The 24770-nt window shown below is 40.5% G+C and overlaps 3 protein-coding genes across 4 annotated transcripts; 2 read left to right on the top strand and 1 right to left on the bottom strand.

The window, feature by feature from the left end:
• The first annotated feature begins 6637 nt into the window (after positions 1–6637).
• On the top strand, positions 6638–11754 carry LOC104453954 (probable methyltransferase PMT2). Of its 2 annotated transcripts, none has more exons than XM_010068615.3 (7): positions 6638–6964; positions 7940–8600; positions 8746–8956; positions 9092–9386; positions 9979–10368; positions 10838–10915; positions 11207–11754. In XM_010068615.3, exons 2-7 carry the CDS (start codon positions 7959–7961, stop codon positions 11436–11438), a joined length of 1848 nt encoding a protein of 615 aa, XP_010066917.2. In that variant the 5' UTR covers positions 6638–6964; positions 7940–7958; the 3' UTR covers positions 11439–11754. The 2 variants fall into 2 exon arrangements, with proteins under 2 accessions (XP_010066917.2, XP_010066916.2); XM_010068614.3 differs by having other exon boundaries at positions 6639–6964; positions 7952–8600.
• Positions 11755–13217: 1463 nt separating this feature from the next.
• Positions 13218–15465, top strand: LOC104453955 (protein PHYTOCHROME KINASE SUBSTRATE 1). Its single transcript, XM_010068617.3, has one exon. The coding sequence runs from the start codon at positions 13762–13764 to the stop codon at positions 15271–15273; it is 1512 nt and encodes a 503-aa protein (XP_010066919.2). The 5' UTR covers positions 13218–13761; the 3' UTR covers positions 15274–15465.
• A 3701-nt stretch (positions 15466–19166) lies between these two features.
• Positions 19167–24516, bottom strand: LOC104453956 (protein HGH1 homolog). Its single transcript, XM_010068618.3, has 9 exons — positions 24243–24516; positions 23598–23720; positions 23023–23220; positions 22785–22863; positions 22168–22313; positions 20927–21040; positions 20424–20555; positions 19606–19719; positions 19167–19518 (listed from the first exon to the last, which is right to left on the bottom strand). The coding sequence occupies exons 1-9, from the start codon at positions 24294–24296 to the stop codon at positions 19468–19470; spliced, it is 1011 nt and encodes a 336-aa protein (XP_010066920.2). The 5' UTR covers positions 24297–24516; the 3' UTR covers positions 19167–19467.
• Positions 24517–24770: the final 254 nt, after the last annotated feature.

The raw sequence follows: 24770 nt of genomic DNA on the forward strand, positions 1-24770 counted from the left end.
TATTTTGAATAAGTAAATATTATATTTTTAATAACAATAAAAAATTACTAACTTTAGTAGATGGCGAAAGCGGGGAGTGTCTAACTATTTACGACATAGTCCGAATTCATAGGCAAGGCAAGCAGGCAAATTAAATGTCACGACTACTGTTCCTCCCAAGTCATCAGAAGGCTTAAATTCATGCGTGCAGAGTCCAACGCATTTTTTTTTTTAATTTTTATCAAGTTAGTACAGTAAATTCATTAATAAAGTGGAAAAGAGAGAGCTTTTCATGAAACGTGAGATAAGGAAAAAAAAAGGGAAAGAAGCTTCTTCTTTTTTAAGTGAATAATGACCACAAAATTAAACATTTCTCTTATTCAAACTTCACGTATTTACTTGAAGTAAAAATACTTATATGTATAGCGATCTACCGATAAGTACACATATATCTAGGGGCGTCAAAAAGTCACGTCGGATTGAGTTGTCGTGATACTTAATTTGACTTAAACCAAACACATAAAATTTATGTCCCTTGGTATCTAAACCCCCAAAAAAAATAGTTCGGTCCAGCTCAGCTCGGATTTTTGCTTCTCCTTGCACTCAGCCATACCCCTGTCTGATCATCTTCTCCGCTCCTTCCACCAATTACAACTTCTTCATAACGAACTCCACAAAAAATTTCTGTCAAACTCCCATGTAGACTAGAAGAAAAAGGGATTTTAGTTGTTTTAAATTTACACCAATTCACATCAAAGCATATTCAAGTAAATAAGCTCAATGTCGTGGCTCCGTTGATGTCCTTCCATGGCCGACTCCTCTGCCCTACATCTCCACAATCCGTTGAATAAGTGAACCAGAGAAGCACGCCAGCAGTGCAGCGATATCTCAGTGAGTGCGTCAAGTGGAGTAGTGTCGGTGGAGAAGTCAGAGGCAGAGTAGTTGGATCTGGATGGGCTCATATTTGAAGGAGGCTTTCCCCAGCTCTGGGAGGAGTTTCGAATCTGGTCGAGTAACCGAACCGAACCGAACCAAAACCATTACAATACCCTAATTTTTTTTTTCCTTTTATCCGAATTGAAACAGACCCGAACCGAAAATATCCGAAACTTTCTATTGGGTCAGTTCAGGTTGGGCCGGTTCAGGCTTTTTTGTCAGCCGGACATGTACTTACCCAACAGCAATGCTTACACCATGCTTGAGCAAATGTGGGGCTGAAGAAATCAAACACCAATCTTTCGTTTGGGCGTCAGATGCGGGCTTTAGCAATTCATGTGTATTCTTTCACGGACCGAGCCCAGCACGGCCCACTGAAACCCAAGATTATCCGCTTCCATCTTAGATCTAACTACAGCTTTATGTCACCCTTATCCATCTCATTTTTCTTTTGTATTTGTATTTTTTTGCTTTTTAACCCTTGAAAAAGGAAAAACCGACACACTTGTTCGTACTTAGTAGGTTAATGGAACATTAATTTCCGCAGGGAAATTAGGAACTAATCTGACTAACAGGCATTGCCCCGCATATAGACAATGTACTCATAACCTGAGGTTGAATGTTTGTTCGAGAATCATGTGTCCGCAATTGCTCTAAAAGAACTCGCTAAGCATGCTCATCAAAGAATGATTAGATTTTCAAGACATTTTTCATCCACGTTAAAGTATCTTACTTGATTCGATTATGATACTAATGACTCCTTGCAATAAAAAAAAAATTTCGATTAGTTAGGTCATAAGGAGGATGCACATTTCTTTGATTAGTCAGCTAAGGAGCCTCTCCAAGATCCAACACGCAGTGCAATTCACACTGCTAGGTATGGATTTTGTCGCTTCCTAGATTCACGGGCATAACGAGTGGGTCCGAATTTTGGGATTTTTTAAAAGAAGTTTATCATCCACTTCCCTAAATTCTGCCACGCGTTATGATGACTTTCCCCCCTTAATTATAGGGTCTATTTCGATATTTATGAGGACCAGGTTGTAATTATAATGCGTGAAATTAATGTTTGAAATTGACACCAGATATTTTATACAAGCGCTCTTGGCTCGCTACTTTTGGGTCGTCTCGTCATCGTCTACGGTAAGATGTAGGTTGTTTGGACATGCCTCAACCTTATCAAATGGGGCAATTCGGAAAAGCAGTGAAATCGGAAGAAATAAAAATAAAAATAAAAAGATAAAGAAAAGAGACAAATGGGGAGATCTGATAGGGCCGTCCAAATAGTATTTTACTAACGTGTTTGTCTTTTGGAAAGTAACTTTAACACGTGAACTTATCCGTGATTTCTAAGTATGCCAATCATTTTTCTAGTCTTAATTTCCCTTCAGCTATGCCTCCTATCGATGGATCACAAATCATGGTCGTCACTCATCACGAAACTTTAAATAGAAATCCAAGCAATTACTATATTTATGATTCACCAATAAATACAAAACTAATAAATGTGAATAATGATTATATTTATGCATCCACACGACACCTGCAAAATGAGTTCATCTTTCATCTATCATTTCTCTTATCCTATCGGGTTCATAAGCCCAAGAGACGAAAACAACGTCTACTCATGCACAACTTTAAATAAAAATGAACGTGAACAGTGACTATATTTGTGATTCACTAATAAAAAAAACAAGTAATAAATGTGAGCGATGACTATATTTGTACATGCACACCATGCGTGCAAAATGAATTCATCTTTCTTCTATCATTTCTCTTATCATATCAGGTTCATAAATCCGACAAATAAAAACGGCATCTATCGCAATGCATGTCAATTTCTTTAATTTTCAAGCCAACGTAATCTTCTCCCCCATATGGGTCCTCAAATGGGACAGGAACCCGATTGTCTTATATGTACATTCTATTCGGGGAGGACTATCTACACCCTTCAGAGAATCTTACCAAAGAATGAGAAAATAAGAAAGGTCTAAAGTCTTAAAAAACATTCAACTTTAGCTTTTATTATAATTTTACATTGTCTCATAAAAAATGCCAACTTAAGGTTAAATCTTAATTCTACCATAAAATTTTTTGATCCTTTAAAAAACCCTCAACTTTGCTCTATCTTAGACTTTTTTATTTTATTTTATGAAAACCCCTAACTTTAGGTCTTTTTCCAGTTTTACTGTCCAGTCCCAATTGTACCGTAAAATTTTTATAGATTCGTAAAAAACCACAAACTTTATTTGAGTCACAAATCCCTATTAAACCTCCATTTGAAATTTATCATTAACAACTGAGAAATAAAAAACTCCAAACAGCTCTCCGACTGCAAGAGAAAGCACGAGAGATTAATGAGCACAAAATCACTAAATGCAATTTTGACAGAGGGTTAATAGAAGGTAGATTTTGGACTAAAGTAAAAGTCGGTGATTTTTTATGAGGCAAAAAAAAAAGTTTATGATAGAATTGACAATTGATATAGAGTTGAGAATTTTTTATCAAACAAAATAAGCTTAGGCTAGAATTTATAAGTAGGTTTTCTTGGGATAAAAAAAAAATTAGGGTAGAATTAGAAAAGGACCTAAAATTGAAGTTTTTTTTTTGAGATAAAGGGTAAAATTGGCATAAGAAGTAAAGTTGAAGATTGTTTTAGGATACTAAAAGTCAAATAAAGAAAAAGCCAATCATCAGAAAGTGCTTACGAAGATGGGCAGAGACATCATATTTTTAAACGGCGGTGCCGATCTGAACTCCGTTCGTGGGGAGCACCCAGCACCGAGCACATGCCCTCTGGTCCTAAAGCCGACATCGTGAAGACGCTTCGGATGGTCAGCCTCCTCACGTACGCTTACGCGGCATCTGACCGATTCTTCAAAAGCGCGTGGGCCCCACCACCTCCCCTCCACTCCATCCATCCATCCATCCGCCCATTCGATTCAACGAAACGAATCCGATACACTGAGATCTCCCCCCCGGTCGTGTCGGTCCGCGATCGCCCGCCTCGCGACACTTGGCGAAACCGAGAACCCTTCGATAAGGGCCGCCCCTCCATCGACGGTGGATCTGTGGTCTCGGCGTAGAGACTGTCGTCCGCATCTGGCCATCGTCGTCGGTGCATGGCAAACGGTTTAATCAAGTGGCGGTCCAGCTTTCCACCATGATTCATCTACCGATCTCGACCCTTTTGACCAGATATTTTTGAATTCCACGTCGTGATTTTTTTTTTGTTGATCAGTCCTATGTTAAATCTACGCTAACACTCACTCTCATGCTTTTGCCCTACCTCTTTATGGGACGTGGAAGTCAAAACCCACTCCTGAAATGAAATCGTCCCCACCCCAATCCTTTTGAGAATGTGGGGATTTGAACTCATCACCTCCCCTTTCCAAGTTGAACCGATATACTTTGGAAAAATCATACCATGTCTTAATCCACGATAATGATTAAATATAATCACCTTTGTCATTTGAAATCGACATTGAAATTGTTAATGAAATTTCGCTAAATCCAACCGTGAGGTCTACCCGTTCAACTTTTGCATGTCAACGGCATTATCGTCAGATTTTGACATTTAAAAAATCTGCCAAGTGCCAATAATTGTAGCTTGTGGGTTCCGATGTTCCAAGCCAAGGTGCCCTTTTTTTTTCTAGTTTTCTTTCTTGTCTAGCTAATCATATAAATTTACCTCACTCACGATTAAATGCAACGGTGTGATCTAAAACCAGGATATTTTTACCCACATGAATTGATTTTTTTATTCTCGAAAACTGCAGTTGATAACTATCGGAACATCCGCAAATAAAGACTTATTCAACTATTGGACATCTGTCTTAGAGTCTTATATCTAGTGTTTATGATTTTAGTTATATTGCATTGTTGTTTTTCTTATTTGAGTTTTTGAATAGGAGATAAAGGCCAAAGACAAAAAAAAAAGTGTTTTCTCTCCATACTTTTTGATTTTTTAACCATTCTTCTTACCACCTATAACTTTCTTTAATTTTTTGAAAAATCAAAGGGTTTTTGGGGCTCGCTAATGAAGCTTTAATTTAAGTTATTTTTGGACCTTTCATTTTTTTTAAAGTTTTTGTAGCCATGACTTGAAAAGAGGTGGATATAGCTTGAAACTTTATCTCTATGTTGATTGCCATAAAACCATTATCTATAATATTCTTTGCCTCTGTCTTTTATTTTCCTAAATAGTTTCTCTGTCTCTTTGGAAAAAACCTAGCCATGAACTTAAAAGAACATTTTAAGTCAAGATAGTTCACATCTATTACTTTATATGGACGTGAACATGAGTTTACTTTGGTTAAATGCAGCTGGCCGATACTCAACAAATGTAATGTACTTTATAAATGAGAATTGTTCAGAGATTGTTCATTAACGTGATTAATTGTCATTGCATCCTCGTGATAGCAAAAAAAAAAAAAAAAATGAACTTTGAATTTTATGCTTTGTGTTCTAATTGGGTATTTGTTTGATTTGGTATTAGACCTGTAACAAAATGGAAACAAATGAAAAACTTGTAAGAGATAAAAAGAATTCATGTTTCAAAGTGAATATATTGAAATTGAGGTTATTCTAAAAACGTTTGATGTTGAAGGGGTATCCAAAAGATTATTTCAAAGGAATAGAAAAGATTATTACGATGTGTAATCATGAAATTCGATAAGAATCTGTTAATTTGAAAAAGATCTATTGTTTTGGATGATTTTGTGAATATTAAACCTACAAATTTGTACTTGCCTAATGTTATTCTTTTTAAAATATCCAAATTTAAATTCGTAGTTCACCAAATGATAGATTTGATAAAATATGAGAATATCCGACTTTATTGGATAAGATATGAGGAAATCCGATTTTAAATTTATAGTTCACCAAACAGTTAATGGGATATAAAAAAATCTATGAATTTCTTATCCTATCTTATTTAGTCTTATCTTATTTAGAAATTCGAACGACCAAACGCAATCTTATATTAACCCGTTTGAATTAATATTTGTTTTGACTATTCTGATACCAAACATCACATTCTCATTATTTTTTTTTATACAAAAGCACTTTTCAAAAAGTTACAACAAGCTTAACATTAGAGCGTCAGTTCCAAATGATGAATTATGTTAAAACTCTGGTGAAGTAATTCAAGTTTCTCATATATAGTTCATAAGTGATCATCTTTATGTTTCAATAGTTCAGTTTCTCATATAACCATCCCTCGTAAGCAGCTCAACTTAGTCTCATCCTTAGCCATGGCTAGGCACATGCAAGATGCACCATTGAGAAGCCCGACACGAATCGAGTTTCCTACCTGGTAAAAAAGAAAAGAAAAAAAAGGTGACCTTCCTTGTCCCTAAAACAACCACCACCTTTGCTCACTTTTCTTCTTCAATGGTTTTCGCGAGCGTTCGGCGACCATGCACAACTAGTCTTTAATTTCGTCGGACCGCGCCGTAATCATAGGACATGATCATTCCATCGGGGCCTGCCCCTACTCTTCCTTATTAAGGTATTTCCGTCTACTACCCCGTTGCCAAAACCATCAATGGCTAAAGGCACTGTCCCAGTGTCCCTCCCACATTGGCCAATTAAAGACGGGCGGGCCCATCTCTTTCCCAGATTTCCTCACATCCCCCGTTTTGCACTCATCTAAACTACGACATTTTTACGTCCTTAATTTTCTTCCCCCTTTGTCGTTTCATTTTATACGACGTTATTAATGCCGTTCGAGACCCGACCAGATCTCTCTCTCTCTCTCTCTCCTCTTCGGAAGATACGACGAACTCGCCGAGTTTACATACGAACGCGAACACCGCATCTCCTTCTCTCCCTCCCTCTGCGCTCCGATTTCGCTCATCGAACGAGCGGGACCGAGCTACTTCTCCCCGTGCTCAGCTCCTGATTGCTTCCCCGAGGTCAGTCTTTGAATTGATCTCCGCCTGTCGGGCCGTCATCATTTCTCTGGTGCCCCCGAGCAGCCGGCGGAGTAAAGATCGAGTCTTCCTTCGAGATCCTGGACCAGCGCTCGCGGGTCTTCATGCTATAGGTGAGAGATCTGATGGGTCCGCGCCTTTTTGGCTTTTCGCGGCCTCCGATTTGAGGTCTTGAGTTTTAGGAGGTGTTGCCTTGGTCAGCTCGACGGGTTCCCTCCTCTTCATGTTGCATATTGTTAGAGTTTTCGGCCGGCTAAGGAGCCGGGGAACTGGGTTTTCTTTGTCAACTTCAGTTTTTTCTTCTTTATATCTTGCTCGAGCTCACTGGATGCGAGTGGGTGTCTTGAGCTTATCGTCGAATCGATGAAGGATCCCGATTTCGCAAAATGATTTCTTAATTTTGTCGGGACTTAAGCAGAAAGAATAGTTCATAGATGGAACTTAGATTTGGAGTTTCAAGAGCTGTGTGCATCGGACACGGACACAAGCGAATGCTAATGCGAAAACTACGTTAACCTGTCTCTTGGAATCCGTCTTAATTTAATATGTTTCCCTAGGTAGCCGTGTGTTTGATTTTTCCTCGTGTATAACTTGCGTTATACATCAGAGCCATTGCCGTACTGATTGCGTACTATTCAATTTTCTAGCTCATGATGATCAGTTTTTAGTATTTAGAATTCTTTCTCTTTTTCTCAAACATCAATATAACCTGGCATGTATGCTCATCTGTTGGATTTGACTACTCACCACCTTTTCTGTTGAATATGCGTCGTTAAGTATGCGAAGGGAATTGTTTTAGAGAAAGAAGCAAACCCCGACATCTATTAATGACAATTATCTCATTTTCTTACTGAATTTCTCTAATTCGAAAAGTAATGCTGCTTTCGTTGTTGGTCTGGATTCTGGAAAGCCTTGCAGTTTTAGCAGTTTCTTGATATACAAGCCATGCAAGTGATTATTAATGTAAATGGTGAATTTGCCTCATTTAAATTGAGAAAGAAACATACTCGTTGCTCTTAATTGCTGAATCCAGTACTGAGGTTTTTGTTCTCCTTTTCTAATTTGTGCACGTGTATTTTGGACATTTGGCTTTCTTTCAGGTTCTCAATGGCAAGACCAAATTCAGCTGATGGTAGGACTAGGACCTCCGTACAAATACTTATTGTGGCTGGTTTGTGCCTTTTCTTCTATGCGCTCGGTGCCTGGCAACGGAGTGGTTTTGGCAAGGGAGATAGTATAGCTTTGGCAATCACAAACAGTGGCGCAGACTGTGATGTAGCTTCTAATTTGAATTTTGAAACTCATCATGGTGGTGAATCGGAGACTTCTGGCGAATCTGAAAATGCCAAGGTTTTTGAGCCATGCAATTCTCACTTCACTGATTACACACCTTGCCAAGATCAAAAACGTGCCATGACCTTTCCGAGGGAGAATATGAACTACCGGGAGAGACATTGTCCTCCTGAGGGTGAGAAGCTGCACTGTCTTATCCCAGCACCCAAAGGTTATGTAACTCCATTCCCCTGGCCAAAGAGTCGGGACTATGTGCCCTATGCAAATGCACCATACAAAGCTTTGACTGTTGAGAAAGCTATTCAGAACTGGATTCAGTATGAGGGCAGCGTATTTAGGTTCCCAGGTGGTGGGACACAATTTCCTCAGGGAGCAGATAAGTACATAGATCAACTTGCTTCTGTGATACCAATTGACAATGGAACAGTCAGGACTGCACTTGATACGGGTTGTGGGGTATGTGAAATAGCTTAAATATTCTCCCCTGCTTCATCTTGTAATTTTATTTCTGCTGCCATTGTAGCTTCATCCTTTTCTTTCCAGTTTTATCAATTCTGTTGTTAGTCTTCACATTGCTTATGGCATGTCCTTAATTTCTTAGGTCGCAAGCTGGGGTGCATACCTCTGGAGTAGGAAGGTCATTGCCATGTCTTTCGCGCCTAGAGATTCACATGAAGCGCAGGTTCAGTTTGCTCTCGAACGTGGTGTACCTGCTGTCATTGGTGTCCTTGGTACCATAAAGATGCCATATCCTTCAAGGTCCTTTGATATGGCTCACTGCTCTCGGTGCCTAATTCAATGGGGGTCCAATGGTGAGATCTTCAAAATCCACTTGGGCCTTGCTTTTTTGGCTTTCGAATTTTTCAGATAGTGATGGTCTAACAAGTGATGTTTCTGCTGTTCTTTTTCTTCTCTGTCTCTCTCTCTCTCTGTCTCTCTCTGTGTAGATGGAATGTACCTTAAGGAAGTTGATCGAGTTTTGAGACCTGGTGGTTACTGGATTCTTTCAGGTCCTCCAATCAACTGGAGGACCAATTATAAAGCATGGCAACGCCCAAAAGAGGAACTTCAGGAGGAACAGAGGAAGATTGAGGAGGTTGCCAGCCTCCTGTGCTGGGAGAAGAAATACGAAAAAGGCGAAATAGCCATTTGGCAGAAGAGAATAAATGCTGAATCATGCCGTGCTAGGCAAGATGACTCTCGAGCTACTTTCTGCAAGTCTGCAGAAGATAATGATGTGTGGTATGTCCCTAAACTTGGCACTTTAATATCGTCTTCTTATCATATTATTATAGCTGGATGGAATATAAGGATAGTGGAATGCTGATATGAATATAAAAGTGAGGTCATATACTGAAGTCAAATGGTAACCCATAAGGTCAGCTTGATGAAAGGGCTGGAATTCTCTGGCTTGGCAGTGTCATTGTACAATTTTGGCTTTAGCTTCCCTTCTGGCACGTGCAGGGGACCTGCTTCAGGCTGACTGGTCCCCTCACTTTGCAGCCATTCGTGGCTCATGGCTTGGATAGGCATTCATGTGTGCACTCTTAAGTAAGCTGAAAGCAGTATTGGACAGTGAGTGACATTTCTTAAGATTGCCCATTATGATTTTTTTAAATTGCTGAGGGGTTTCAGTTGGGTAAATTTTTAAAGAAAGATATCTGTGCTTGTTCTCCAGCTTACTGGCTCTATTAAGCAGACAAGTTAGTTGTATACGTATGAACACTCCAGCAAGTCTGGTGTAAACTTTGTGAGCCTGGTTAAAAGGCCATATATTTTGAAGCTCAATCTTCTTTCACTTCCTTATGAGCCTTTTGCTTTCTGTGGTTTTTAGGTACAAGAAAATGGAGGCATGTGTAACTCCATATCCTGATGTTAACGATTCAGATGAAGTTGCTGGAGGAGAACTCAAGCCATTTCCACAGAGGTTATATGCTGTCCCTCCGAGAATTGTCAGTGGATCTATTTCTGGAGTTTCTGTTGAGACGTACCAGGAAGACAGCAATAAGTGGAAGAGGCATGTCAATGCCTACAAGAAAATGAATAAGCTTCTTGACACTGGAAGGTATCGCAACATTATGGATATGAATGCCAGGTTGGGAGGCTTTGCTGCAGCTATTGAGTCTCCTAAATTGTGGACGATGAATGTTGTGCCCACAATAGCTGACAAGAGCACTCTTGGTGTCATCTATGAGCGAGGATTGATCGGCATCTATCATGACTGGTAAAGCATAAGAGATCTCTCCCCTGTTTGGTCAATGCCTCTTTTCTGCAGATATTTATAGCATATCTCTTCTAGCAGTCACAGATTACATTATCGGCGTTCTCGATAATGTAATACTGACATCAGAAGTAACTTATGGAAGGCAATCCAGGTTTTTGGTGTAGCCGAAGTTGCTCTTGTTAGCACTACATGTGTTTGATGTAGTTTTTCCTGCAATGTTACAACAAGATCTACTTTATAATAGTTCAGGATGTGATTATTAACCTATATGGTTGGCCATGTCACGGGATTCTCTTCATTGTCAGGAAGTGTGCTTAGTACATGCCTTGGTCTAAATCCTTAAAGTTCTTAATGTTGAGTAGTGCACTTTACTATATGCATATCACCTGTTTATTCATTTTTACTCTGTTCCTCTGTTTTATATATCCTTGTTAGCAGTCACTGAAGATTGCTAGGTATGTCAATTCAGGTGTGAAGCATTCTCCACATATCCAAGGACATACGACCTTATCCATGCCAATGGAGTTTTCAGTCTGTACAACGATAAGTAAGTAGTATTACTTGAGCTATTACTTTTCTGCTTCTTGCTTAATCCAAATCTCGCAACAGAGGCACTTTGACATTTCTTAGCCCATGACCCCTGAAACTTTTACAATATACAAATTTTGACACGTAGATTCACATGTTTGTTTTCAAAATTTAGACAACATTTTAAATATTAGCGAGGAAGCAAAAGGCAAATTTTTTGCTTTTGCTGAAGCATAAACAAAGTTTCCTTTTAAGTTTTTTCTTCTACTATTTCTTCCACCTTAGACGGGGCATATTTATTGGTCTGCAGGTGTGACGCAGAGGACATTCTCCTTGAGATGGATCGAATTCTGCGTCCAGAAGGTGCGGTAATAATCCGTGATGAGGTTGATGTGCTGATTAAAGTGAAGAAGATAGTAGGAGGGATGAGGTGGGACACTAAAATGATGGACCATGAAGATGGTCCGCTTGTCCCAGAAAAGATTTTGGTTGCCGTTAAGCAGTACTGGGTCGCTGGAGGGAACTCAACATCTTCACACTAAGTGGCTCAGTGGAAAGTCTGGTTCACATATGAGCTTGCAAAGCATTAATCTTATGATTGGCAAATTTTGATGGTATGTCCGGCCTGATGGGTGCACGGAGTGGGAAGCATCAACTCAATATCTGCTGCACGGTACTTTTACCTAGTATTTAACTATTGTATAAGACAATGATCATGTTTGTTTTATCAATCATTAAATTTTTGACCGTCCGGTGTGCATAATTGTAACACAGGAAAACAAATGCAACTACTGCCTTCTTTGTATTATTAAGATCTTGTTACTGAGCGGTCATTTTTCTTTATGGTAATTTGCCGTAGACAGAGGTTCCTTTTGTCTGATAATAATGTCGAGGAGCTCGAGTGATGATCAAATTAGATTTGAAAGATGCAGAAATCTCAAAGCGGTCCTACGTAAGTTATATAGTTTCAACCAAAAATGATCCATGCAATGTTCATTCTTTCACACGAAGATACTTAACATTTAAGGACTTCTTTTGGGGGGAAAAGTTGCGAGTGAATCAGTTGATAACTCCAAGCAGACGTACGATGAATACTATATAGTTTACAGATGTGGTTTTGGCTTCAACCGAGCGAGGACGAAACAGAGACTGTTGGCTTATCTTATTTCTGAACCTCTTATAAACTGATGAAACGAAAGATAAAAATAATCTTAAGTAGCTGGTTCTGTGGTTTAATATTTTCTTTCTTCATATTCTTCCCTACTCAACACCCATGAGATGAGAACTTCCTCATGCCCACTTTAGGGCACAATTCTGCTGAGCATCCTGCAGTACGTAGGCCCGAGAGATCAGTAGGCAAATAGTATCCGTCCTCTTCTGTCGCTTGTTCGGCCAGTTCTCGCGCTGGTGGCAAGGACGATGTCCAATCTCCCTCCCTCCCCATGGCCATAACCGAAGGGGGGGCATGTTATCTCCGTACCATTCACCAGTTGTGGTTAAGTGTCATATCAGTGTTTGCTCCTGTAGCATCCGTGGAGTGGGTTCTTTTGCCGAGTGATTGGACAGTGGAGTTTGGACTTTTCATGGACACAATAACTCGGACATGATAGGTGAGCCTGGTGGTGACCAACGTGTGGACTGCAATATTCAAGGACTGATTTATTCTTTGCCTCTGGATTTGTGACCACCCAGTGTAACTTCTGGTTTGGCCTGCGAGTTCCGGCTTGATGCACGGTGCCCAGCACCGGACCAATGGTACGGTTACTTAGTTTGACCAATGCACATGTCGTGTTACCTGCACCTGGGCAACATCCGGTCCTTGATCTTATCGAATTGCGGTAAATATTGCAGTTCAGTATAGTTTCCATCTATGCCCATCGGCCGAATCCTGGGTTCTTTGTTACTTATGGTCAAGAAAATGATCCTAATCTCAGTTGAAATTTCTAGAAGCCATGAATTCTCTCACTTCTTGTTTAGCATACTAGTGGTGAAGCTTTGGATAAGTATCTCATTCTTGTTATGCTCTTTTTGCCGCACGAATTTCAATCCTACTTTTTCATATGTCGAATCTAATGGTCGTTTTTTTCTTACTTCATCATTCAATGTGATCTTGTACCTTCGTGCTTTTCAGGTATAATGTGTTAAATGCTAACAAGAGAGTGACACTTAACTGCATAATTATTCTACAATCGTTGAACATCACATACAGATTTCACCGATAAGAGTCTTGGCCATTATTGTGCGGAAAAAGAGCCCTCTTCGTCCATCACAGTTCCATGAAATCGATTTCGGACGGTGAGAGTTGAGTGAATCCACAAAGAGTACAATGTCATTGACCATTCCTCCAATTGAACCTGCAAGAATATATAACTTTAGTGGTCCTGACGTTTCTTCCCATTAATATCAATGTCATTTGCAACCCGATTCTTTTTCATTATCTAGGATGTGAGTTGTAAAGGTCCTACCCTTCAATCATGAATTTTTGTGAAGCAGAAACCTACTTAATAGTTTCTTTAATAAGGCAAGCTAACATGAGAGCCTCCTCAAGTAAATAGTTTCTCGTTTCCTCTATATATTTGGCTTCTAGCTGATGATCCACTAATTATATTGTACAAGGCTCTTCCATTGTTAAGTTTCTTTCAGGGGGACCTCCCAAGCTGTTCCTATTCAAGGATTTCTCATGGCCCTTTGAATAATATCAATCCTGTTGATTCCGCATTTTCTAGAGCTCTCAAATCTGTCCTTTGCAACTTTTTGTTCTCTTCTATCATCCTTTTCCTCTTTGTAGTTTTCCACTTTGAAAGTCATTTTCTGCTCTCTTTTGCTATGCTTTTGCGCGAAACTCCTTTCCCCAACAGGAGCTGAATGGCTATGATTACCTTGACACCATCTTTCAACCCCAATCACCCACAACCATATTCCCTGGAAGACAGCACCGGCAACAACAACAACAACAACGTCCGTGATGCGTCTTTTTCTTCGTATCTGAACAACACAGAGGAGAGTTTCATAAACAAGCTAGCTCAGAGCAGTGGTCAAAGCCTCAATTTCAAGAAGTTCCATCCGGAGGAGCAGCTTTATAAGGAGGAGGATGGAGAAATTGGAGTGTTTGGAGCTGAAAAGTACTTCAATGGAGGGAGCGATCAGGAGGAGTGTCCAAGAATTTCCAAAATGGGTCCAGGGCCATCCCAGTCCCATTCACAATATGGCGAGAAGGAAGATCCGCAACCTCATGTCACAACACAGATGGTTAAACCGAAATCCCAATCCGCCGCTCCGAGCGTCCGTTCCGAATCGAGCTGGAACAGCCAGAGCGGATTGCTTCAGAGCTTCCTGAGGAATCCTTCTCAGCGCAGGACCAACAAGACAAGCAATGGGAAGAGATTCTTAGCTTCTCTTGGATGCAAATGCTCCTGCTCCGGTAAGGGCTCAGTTGACGTCGATGACCATGTTGGTGAGATCAGTTTCGGCACGAACACTACTTCCAGTGCACTCCAAGCCAAGCCGAGCAAGAAAATGCCAATCTTGGATCCCTGGATGACTGAAGAGATGCGAAAGAAAGAAAACCTGTTCACTCCAAGCTCTCTCAAGCAAGTACCCGTGGATCTGCCAGTTATAAAGACCCCTTTCCTGGAGGAGGAAGAACTGCCCAAGAAGTCACTGGAGGTTTTCGGGTCCCCGGTGTACGATAAAATAAAGAACTCATTCTCCTTAGAGAAGAGGCTCACAATGTTGTCGTGGGATGGCACTAATGCCATTCCAAGGAAGGAGGGACTTTCTGAAGTTTCCGCAAGCTCCAATGGAGTCGGAGTCGGAGTCGGAGCCTACAACGGCGTGGACTGTGATAGTGATGCTAGTTCGGACTTGTTCGAGATAGAGAGCCTGACCGGGAAAGTGAATTCGTACCTCACCAGGCAGGCCTCTGATGCAACAAACTCAGATTGCATAAACTGCACAACACGGTATGCACCGAGTGAAGCGAGCATTGAATGGAGCGTCGTCACCGCGAGTGCCGCGGATGTCTCGGTCATGTCCGATTATTCAGAAGCCCCCATTACTAGCCCTGCAAGGACTGCTTTAACTGCCAACAAGGCTGGCAGGGGCAGATCCGATGCGCCCGGGTGGCGGCGGTCTAGTACTCTGCTGGGGTGCAAGAGTCAGAAAGCCGTACAAGTAGCCGAAGATGCTTACAGGACTAGCGACAGGTCACCGCGTGTCTGCCGCAGTTCCGACGAGTCCGCTCAGGCAGTGAAGTTCCGGGCTGAGTCGAGGCTCATGGGGATCGAGCCCAAGAATGGACAACACGTGGACACTGCCGCATGCTTGGTTCCTGGCTCGCACGTCCCGAACGGCCCGAAGCTCTTATACATTCAGTGATCCGGGGGGGCATCAGCAATGTCGCGAGTTTCTTCATTTTGCGATGGAATAGTAGTTGAATTCGAGTCACATGTAATTTGGGTCAATGTTCTAAAAGTAATCATAGTAACTGGGCATATTCCATTTACAAGCAATAGTTTTTCTCTATCGGCAGATCTGAAACTTCAGATGATTGATCACGTTGCTATGTCACGTTCGAAGTTTCCCCACTTGCGTAAAAAAACTATATTCGGGAATGATTGCAGCAATCTTCCATCATGCAGGGGCACGATACGAAAGAGTGGCGCTTCGCTGCAATGCTAATGCCATCGACATGAGGGGATGATGAATCATGTGGACGACAACTACTCGGCACATATTTCCTGGCTCATCGATTGGTGTCCCCATCGGCTCGAGTCATGTGTTCCCGAATTGGATTGGTGGGTTTGCTTTGCTTCAATTTCACAGCTGTTGCGGCAAGCGCCTTTCAAAGGGGAGGAATGTCATCTACAATGACACACCCCCCCCTCGATCGGTGTGGCGCGTGCGGCCTCACAGGGCGAGGCTGCAGGGGGACAGGAGTCGTGCTTTTCAATCAATTCCGCAACCACCTCATAAATGTCGTGGACCAAGCTCTTATTTCCACCTCTTTCACATCGTTTGTCCACTCAAGTTTCGATCTTTTCCTCCCCCTCTACGGTTTGGTGCAAGAGAAAATGAAGCAGAGTTCCATCACTGTGTCTCTTTTGGAGTACTGATCTGTGCTGAGTTCACCCGATCCCATGATCAGAAGAGAGATCCTCGTCTGTGTATCTTCTGTTTTTAAGCATGTTTCACTTTCAAGAAGCTGCAATGGCCCGTACTAAAAGAAAGACGGATAAATTTTCAGTAATTTTTATCGACTCATGTTGGTATTCAAGTTAACTTTTTCCGACAGCCGGATCGATAGGAATAGTTGTGAATCGGAGTAGTTTCCCGTCACATCATTATCTCTAATAAATGTCCGGACACACCTAAACGATACAAATGTCTCGATACATCTTCACTTTCATGAACTATGCGATATCTACGGATAGAAATCTCACCTCCTTAAATAGCCTCTTTTGGAACCGTCAAAAAAAAAAAGAGAAAAGAAAAGAAAAGAGGAAGACAACACTAAACAAAAGCAGCCATGTGAAGATGGGGTCAAGAAGCTGTACCAAAAAAACGGAAAGGGCAGGAGGTAGATGACCCCATAAATTCGACAAAGAGCATATTATCAATGTCTCTCAACGCTTAGCCGAACAAAAAGGTTTTGAAGCAACACGAAATTGTGCGACGCTTTAACCGATACAGAGACCCCAACGGTTCCTGGTGGAGACAAGGCGAATTAGCCGTTTCGCTCGCGCATCATAAGGAATTCGAACAACTTTGCAGGTAAAAACAAAGCTTCAATGTTGCAAAAACATCAATAACCTTAGGGCGAGATGCTTCCAGCTACACGTCAAACCTTTAAATGAAGGGAATTTCAGAGGGGGAAAAGGGGGAAGGGTTTGATTAGTTTAAAGAGACAAATGGTCCCAACTTGTATTCTATCACTCTCTTAGGACCAATTGGACCAAGAATGTGTCGTGATTCATCACAACCCAAATGAACGAGACTTGATCATCCTCATTTGACATTTGACATTCTTCTGATCCCTCCTCTCTCAGCATTAATGTGATGGAAAGCACGTCTTCCTTTTAGGGGCCACCTGATGGAAAGCTAGACTTTGATATCTTTTATTGTAATTTTAAATGAAGCTTATCTCAAACCACTATGTTGGCATGACCACTGTAGTTCCCAAGACATTTCATTCTTGAACAGATCATTATATCTTGGCATTTCTAGTCATTTTAAAGGCATTTCGAGATGAAATTGGACTTTAAATGTCGATTCCACTGGGAAAAATGATGGGTTTATTTTGGCCATTGAAAGGAGGGACAAAGAAGATTATTAACATGCTAAGTCTTTCGGAGAAACTACTTAGCATTATAAGAAGATGATTTTCTCCTAACGAAGTTGCAGGCACATCGACTGCAAGGCATTTGTGGTGACTCCAGAAGCACATAATGTTGGTTCTTTATATTTCATCTCTATGAACAATGATCATAAAAAGAGGCAACTTATCAAAACATCCTAAATCTATTATATTTGTGTCAATTCAGTTAGAAACCTTTTAATTTGATTTAGTCCTAAACCTTTTGACAATTTATCAACTTAATTATTCTGTCCAATTTTGGTCGAAAGACATTGATGTGGCGATCCAATTTGTATTGGCTGTTCTATGTGGCATGGCTGCATGATCAGCATTAATATAGAAAATTTTTGCAATTTTAATTTTTTTTTTCTTTCCTTTTCTATTTTTTTCAACTCTTGGCCAACTAGGTTGCTGTGACACCCTCACCTAAACTAGTTAGTTGAGGGTTGCCTACCCTCACTGGCCGATGTCTAGGTGAGGGCCACAACCTTTGGCCCTCGCTTGTGACTAGTGAGGCTTGGCCGATGACCCTTGCCTAGCTTAGAAGAAAAAAAAGGAAAATAAATTGTTAATGTTAGCAAAATAAAGAAAAAGAAAAGAAATTGTTAATGTTAGCTTAGGCTGTCCCTGTACCACATAGGATGGCTATTGTTCCCATTATGGATTTCCGATTAAAATTAGTCGGATGGATTCAATTGACAGAACGTGAAAAGGTCTAGAATCCAATTAACAAAATTAAAAAGCTTATGACTAAATCAACAAAGGTATCATAACTTTAGCACTTTTTGGACGATTTTCCCTTCCTAACTTATAGTGACATCGATGGTTAAAGAAGTGATACAGGTCTTGAGGAACTTGGGCACAAGTCCGCTTGGTACTTAGAAGAATGGATTTCGCCCGCCAAGAAAAGAGCTGAGAAAAGTGGGCCAACGTGATACCAACTCTTCTAGCCAGCACTCCCTCACTCTGAATACATCAACAAGACAGCGTTTCTCGCGGTCCACGCCGCAGGGTGTTCAATAGAAATTATCATCATTTCCAGAAGGTGATCAAACTATCTCCAATCTACTCTCTTTCTGCCCCTTGGTTGAATCGTGGATATGTTGTTAGTCCACGTAGAAGATGTCAATCTATCCTCTGTGTAGCCATGTTCATTCATTGAAGGATGAAGGAGATTGGAAGTCCTTGTGTGAGACCATGGACCACAGAAATGACTCATGGGTTATGATCCACAGATTCAATGGGGAAATGGGTATGTTGGTCTCTAGCAGCAAGATGAATGAGCCATTATTATCCTACTGATGTTAAAGGCACCACCTCTAGGGACCAAAGCCATAATGATCTTCAGATTGATGGAAGTGTGCAACAAATTCCTCGTTATGAGCTCGAATGGACCAGCCGGATTGGGCAATTGGTAGAAATCTATTTGCGATGGCGAGAGACAGGCGAAAGTAACCAAGAAAACGAGAGCTAAAAACCGATACAAGATCTTCCAGGAAACAGTTAGTCCCTACTGATCGATCTCGACATGGACGTCCCGACAAGCAATTCAAGTCTTGAAAGTCACATTTCCGTCCTGCTGCTTATCAGCAGGAAGATGCATGAGTCATAACAGAGACTCCAATAAATATAAAAAAGGAAAAAAGCTAATAAAGCAACTCCCAAGACTTTCATCTGATTAAAGGATGATAATTCGTGTGGACGACATTCCACGGTTCAGACATGATCGTCCACTATGATACGATGATATGACCGTAGAAATCAAGATCTTACAGGAGATCACATGCGGACGTGTGTATTGGATAGGGGCGTCAAATTTCCTCTTGAATTAAGTTGAACATTACTCTCTAAGACTTCGATGTTATCCAGTTTAACGATGCTCAGCCCAAGATGAATGAATCTGTAAAGACCCAACGGCAGACGAGAAGTTTGTCCAATACTCAGGTCTATATGATCTCCTATTGCTATATAGAAGCAATATACTCAAAATTCATCTAGCACCGAGCATTGGTCACCCGGGAAAATAGAAGAGTGCCTGTCTGAGCAAGCTAAATATCATTGCCGCATATTTCACAGCGCATATCAAGCTACACTATAACGTAGAGAGCATAAATGAACCTAAAGAACAACCTTCACGATCACCATCAAGTTCCTCGCTGGGAAAACACAACAAAATTATGAGGACTTCTTGACAGCAGCTTGCGAGATACACCCAGCTACTTGGTTGCTTCAGCGGTCGATTCCTCTGTTCCACTACCATCAACAAGCTGTTACACAACAAGAGGACAATTAAATCTAACAGGGCATGGTTTGGCCACAAATGGGAAGGGAAAGGGCGATAGATGGTTACTCACCAAAGAGCCAATCCGCTCGTATGCTTCCATTACTTTAGGATCTTCCTCATCTTCATAACCTACTTGAAGTATCCTTGGCCCGTTGAGAGACCACAAGGCTCTCCTCCCCGCTTCCTATTGGATTCATCAGAAAACATGAATTTGCCGATTACAATCGCCAATCTATATCATAGTCATGCTGTGCTATTGAAGCAAGAGATGCTGCAAATACTTGGAGACAGCAAAAATGGTCACTATCCTAGAACAGTCGGTGGATTAAATTGCAAACTTTTGGAGTCAACTACAAAGGAAAGGCTTGGGCCACGACGGTTTATTTCATTAAATAGGATAGTCAGATAAGGCCCTAACCTCTTTCACTGATAAGCACAAGATAGCCTACAAAACCCACATAATACCAGTTGTTCACTTGGTCATACTAATTCAGGATGTGCTGCATCGTCTACCCACAAGGTGTGCTCATATTTTTCTCTTTCTAATGCACAGACAGTGCCCATGTGCTAGGAGAAGTAACAGATGGACAGGACAAACTCACAGCCAAGAATTGAGTGACAGTAACATCTTGAAACAAGTAACCTCCACCTACTTTGGCTCAACATCCTGAATAGGTGATATTTCCTTATTTTGAGGTCACCTCAATTTCCTAAAGAAATCTACAAGCAAAAGACTGAAATCTCTAAGAGACAAGTATATCCATCTTTCTACTGAGAAACCAACAGTTCAGCAATTGATATATCAACAGAACCTCATTAAAAAGTTCAGGAATCGTTATTTCCATGGCATATGCAACAGAGCTTACTTAGTAGTCTAAACTATCAGACCTGTAATACGATTAAATAGATTGCCTCAAGTGCTTGGATCCGAATTTCAGGATCACCAACTGGCTCCCGGTCAATTGACAATGCAGTCCCAAGCTCAGGAGGCATCTTTGCTGTATCTTGCTCAGCATAGATCTGTCCAAAAATCATGCCAATGTACTTTAAATTAAAGAACGCAGGATAAAGAAAAGGAATTGGAATTAGAAACAAGCTCCAAAACTGTTACTGAAATTGTAACCTAAGGATACGATGGGACAACTGTACATGCAAAAGCTTTAGCAGAGTACATCAGGTGAGAAATCATAAGTATCTCAAATGTACCACTGAGGATTTCATCAAACCAATTCGAAAGAGTTCTTTCAAACGGATTTGCCGTGTGAAATGCTGATTTATGGTGATTTACGTTAAACTTGATATAGTTGCTGACTTGAAACAACATGTAATAAAGAAAAGCTTTACACTTCTTTAAAAGAACAAGTTAGAGAAGAAGACTCAAAAAGTAGAACCTTATGGCCAGCAACAGGCAGAAGAAGAGCAGGCCAAAGAAACTCGGATACTAAAAGCAAATTCTGCAGTTGATTCTCAGCTTCAAAACAGCAGTTGCGAATAGTTCCACATACCTGCACAAAGGAATTTACAAGATTCAAGCTAATACAGAACAGTGGCTAGTGGACAGTCACAAAAAGAGGATTATTCAGGCTTGCCACAAGCAATCATCCATGCGAATCTTAACTGAGCTTCCACATACTATTCCATCATTGGAAACTAACCCTTGCCCACTACTTTTGTTGTTTCGCATGCAACCAAATAAAACCAAGGAAACTGCACACTTAACAAAAATTTTGTCATGCATCCAGGGATAGCTGCTGAATAGGTTTGGGCCAACAGATGCAAAAAAATTAGCCCTGTCTAGTCCAATCTAATTCGGGCAATAAATCTAGGGAATAAATCAGAACTCTAGGAAAAAGTGACGCCTGAAGTTACCCACATATATTGATTTTTTAACATGTTTTGAAATGAAAATACAAACACTTAATTAAATTACTCAAATATCCCAAACATTTTACATCTTCAGTAAGAAAACAAGATTATAATAAGAATGTCACTACTATATAAAGAAATTCAGGTACATGTCCTGCAGATATAAACTCGTACCAAGCACCATGCACTCCTTGCGCAACTGTCCCCAGCCTGACTCAAAACTCAAGTAGTACCTTTCAAGATATGATCCGGTCGGTGGAGACCTAATAAAGCCAACCCATTGCCATCGCAATTTCTCTTTGGATATCGATACCGCCTTTTTATGGATCACAACAATGTTTAAGTAACTTGTCTATGTATTTGAGGAACAAGCTTTCAGCAACCTAGTTTTTCTTATTTTTTTCCCTCCTACTTTTTGTTACTTATTTTGGCCAAACAACAATCTGGTTTCGAGCAGAGAACAGTAGCTCTTGGTGAATACAAAATACTAATGTCATGAAGGCAACATACTTAGTATCATTAAGGCATGTATGAACTACGATATGATTATATAAATCAGTTGCCCATGGAAACTTCGTTAAAGGTTTGAACAAAGCGAGTATCCCAATTTCAGATGATTCTGTAAGTCAATATTTGTCCAATTTTTATATGATGCAAGTCAGCACACATGACATTCTTGTGCGTGCTTTCAAATCACAAAAGTATTTACTGAAATACCATCTCCAAATCTTTAAAATCAATTTCATATGGCTATGTCAAAACATACCCCCTTTTTCCGCAAAGGACTACTTGAATCAAATTGGCGGATGATCTGCTTAAGGAGACCTCGTTTGGGATCCAGTAGAATCTTCCTCCCTGCTTCATTTTTTGAAATGTTTACCAGGATTGAACCCACATGCTCAAATGAATCATCTAGTAAAATGGAAAAGGGTCAATTCAACAATTGATGAAAAGCAGAAGACAAGCATATATGAGGAAGTACTAGCAAAAATTATCTCATGCACAGAAGTATTCACATTTAAGAAATTGGCACAATGATTAAAATCAAATTTCTCGCCCACTGGACATGGGGAGTATACCAGCTGCGGTCTGCCCATTTTATCTTCCAGGAAAACACCAATTCTTAGTCTTGAAAACCCATGCTCTCACATGCCCATGCCAACAAGTCATTTTTCTCTTGGTACACATTTAATCTTTCTCATAGGGGAGGATCTTAACTATGAACAAAATACATGTGTAGGCCTATCCCCACAGCAGGCTTTAAAAATGAGGATACAGACATAAGGCCAAATAAGGTCCATTGTGGCTCAACAGGGATAACTGGATTGCGTAAATGCCTCATTTGCAAATGTGTAAACAGATTTCCATGGAATGGAAACGCACCGCCTGATTCATTGGAGGATCTACAAAATGACCTCACAAGCTTCATCACATATAATCCTTGCACCTTCTCTTCTCCTGTCTAGCAAGCAGCAAATCCCATATATAACTAATCTTAGAGTGATAGATCTTAGATGAAAGACACAAATATGCTGAAAAGAAAGGCCAGACAGAAAGCATACAAATGCTCTACATTTTAAGCACGACACTTGTGACTGAATGATGAGCTGGATAAAAATACCTGGAGCAATGATGCAATACCAACATCCAACTGTGTAAGATTGACCAGAAGCATAACAAGTAGTCTAGTGATTGATGTATCTGGTTTGTACAACAAATCCATGGCTGTTTTGACCATTCCTATTGTGACCATCTTGGATGCCATGTTAGAATTCTGTGAAAGATTTACAAGAGCTTCTGCCGCTGGTTGAGACACCTCCTGATAAATAGACATAGCCATTGTCAAAAATTTATTACTCACGAATGCTGTATAGGCAATCTGCTTTGCAATGGCTAATTAAAACAGACTTGTCCTTTTGCTTCAACAAATTCAAAGGCACGTGTATTACTTATATTTGGCATTGAGAAAACCACATGATTAAGAGTCTATATTGTGTTACCTCGATACAACAATACTGGAAACAATCTTATAGGATGGAATGTTAAAACAGGAATGTATAGAAGCCAATAGTAACTGTTCCAATATAACTATTATAAGGCCATCAATTAAAAAATTGTTGGCAGACTTCTGTTATATTGAGGCGTCTTTCTTATACACACATAGAAATCTCATCATGGAGTAAAGTGAAGAATCACCTTATTTTCACTCAAAAGCCGAGCCAACGACGGCAGTAAAATCTTTGCAAACGTAGCCAGAGACTGCAACCCATCCTCACTTCCAGTTAATCCACTGACAATGTCCACCGCCGCCTTCTTCACCTAATATGGAACCACAAGTCGAGACTAGAATTACAATAGCCCAGTACCAGAACTCCAAATAAAAGGTTGAGGAAAGAGAGCATATTTGATCTATTATGTAAGAAAATACATGCAGCCAAGCTCACTTAATAATAGTGCACTCGAGCTTTCTCATAATGGTATTATTCATCTGTGCCATTCAAGTTTGAGATTAGCTGATGCCATCATCACTATTTTTATAAGCATAAAACTCAGCTCAAATTTGCCGTGACGCTATCCTGGGAAATGTGCCATCGTGTTATAAAGATGCCAGAATGAGAAACACGGTGGTTCCATCTCTCTCTCTGCGTCTCTCAAAATTTGATCTTCATTCCTCTTCTTATGCCTAAAGTGCAACGCTTTCGAGTCTTTCACTAATTGCTATGCAAAAAATTACTGAATCGGACAACGTAAACCAAACGAAACGCGATTGAATCGAACTTCCTTCTGCTTCTTTCCGAAAGATTCATGAGGGCAGAAAACGGAGGGCGAAGGGGAGCTTACGGGGGGAGAAGGCGAAGACAAGAAGCCCACTAATTCTTCCATCTCAGTCGCCATTGGCGTCGTACGTCGGTGTGTTGGTGCGTGCGGTTACTTCGAGTTCGGAGCTGTGGCGGAAACGAATCGAAAATAAAGAACTGCAGAAACCCAAAACCCTCAAACCGCCGCCGTCCTGGTCCGCCGCTCGTCGGCCGCTTTCAGATCAATCCCTTCCCCTTCGCCGCTCCCCCACTTTGCTTCTCCGTCTTTTCGCGAACAATCTCACATCTGCGTACACAATTACGTGTGTGTATATATAAAAGTGTGTGTATTCTCCGTCTTTTCATCTCACATTTTCGATGGGACAGGGACACGTAATTTTCGGAGTGACCAAAAAAAAAAACTAAAATAAGTTTCACTTTCATATAAGTTAGCTAAATTTCGTCCTTGGATTACTCAATTTAACAAATTTTACAAGCAATATTACTCAAGTTTAAAATGGCTTAGAGATTTTGCACGAGTCCAACTAATTATAAAGTGTTCTCATTATCT

This window comes from Eucalyptus grandis, chromosome 7, assembly GCF_016545825.1.
Source record: "Eucalyptus grandis isolate ANBG69807.140 chromosome 7, ASM1654582v1, whole genome shotgun sequence".
Lineage (NCBI taxonomy): Eukaryota > Viridiplantae > Streptophyta > Magnoliopsida > Myrtales > Myrtaceae > Eucalyptus > Eucalyptus grandis.

Coding starts and splice junctions, on each gene's coding strand:
- LOC104453956 (XM_010068618.3), bottom strand. CDS start 24,296: ATGGCGACTGAGATGGAAGAATTAGTGGGCTTCTTGTCTTCGCCTTCT. Junction 23,221..23,597: donor GGCTTTTGAGTGAAAATAAG/GTGATTCTTCAC, acceptor TCTATTTATCAG/GAGGTGTCTCAACCAGCGGC. Junction 20,556..20,926: donor TGCCTGTTGCTGGCCATAAG/GTTCTACTTTTT, acceptor ATTTTTGGACAG/ATCTATGCTGAGCAAGATAC.
- LOC104453955 (XM_010068617.3), top strand. CDS start 13,762: ATGGCTATGATTACCTTGACACCATCTTTCAACCCCAATCACCCACAA.
- LOC104453954 (XM_010068615.3), top strand. CDS start 7,959: ATGGCAAGACCAAATTCAGCTGATGGTAGGACTAGGACCTCCGTACAA. Junction 10,369..10,837: donor ATCGGCATCTATCATGACTG/GTAAAGCATAAG, acceptor ATGTCAATTCAG/GTGTGAAGCATTCTCCACAT. Junction 10,916..11,206: donor TTCAGTCTGTACAACGATAA/GTAAGTAGTATT, acceptor ATTGGTCTGCAG/GTGTGACGCAGAGGACATTC.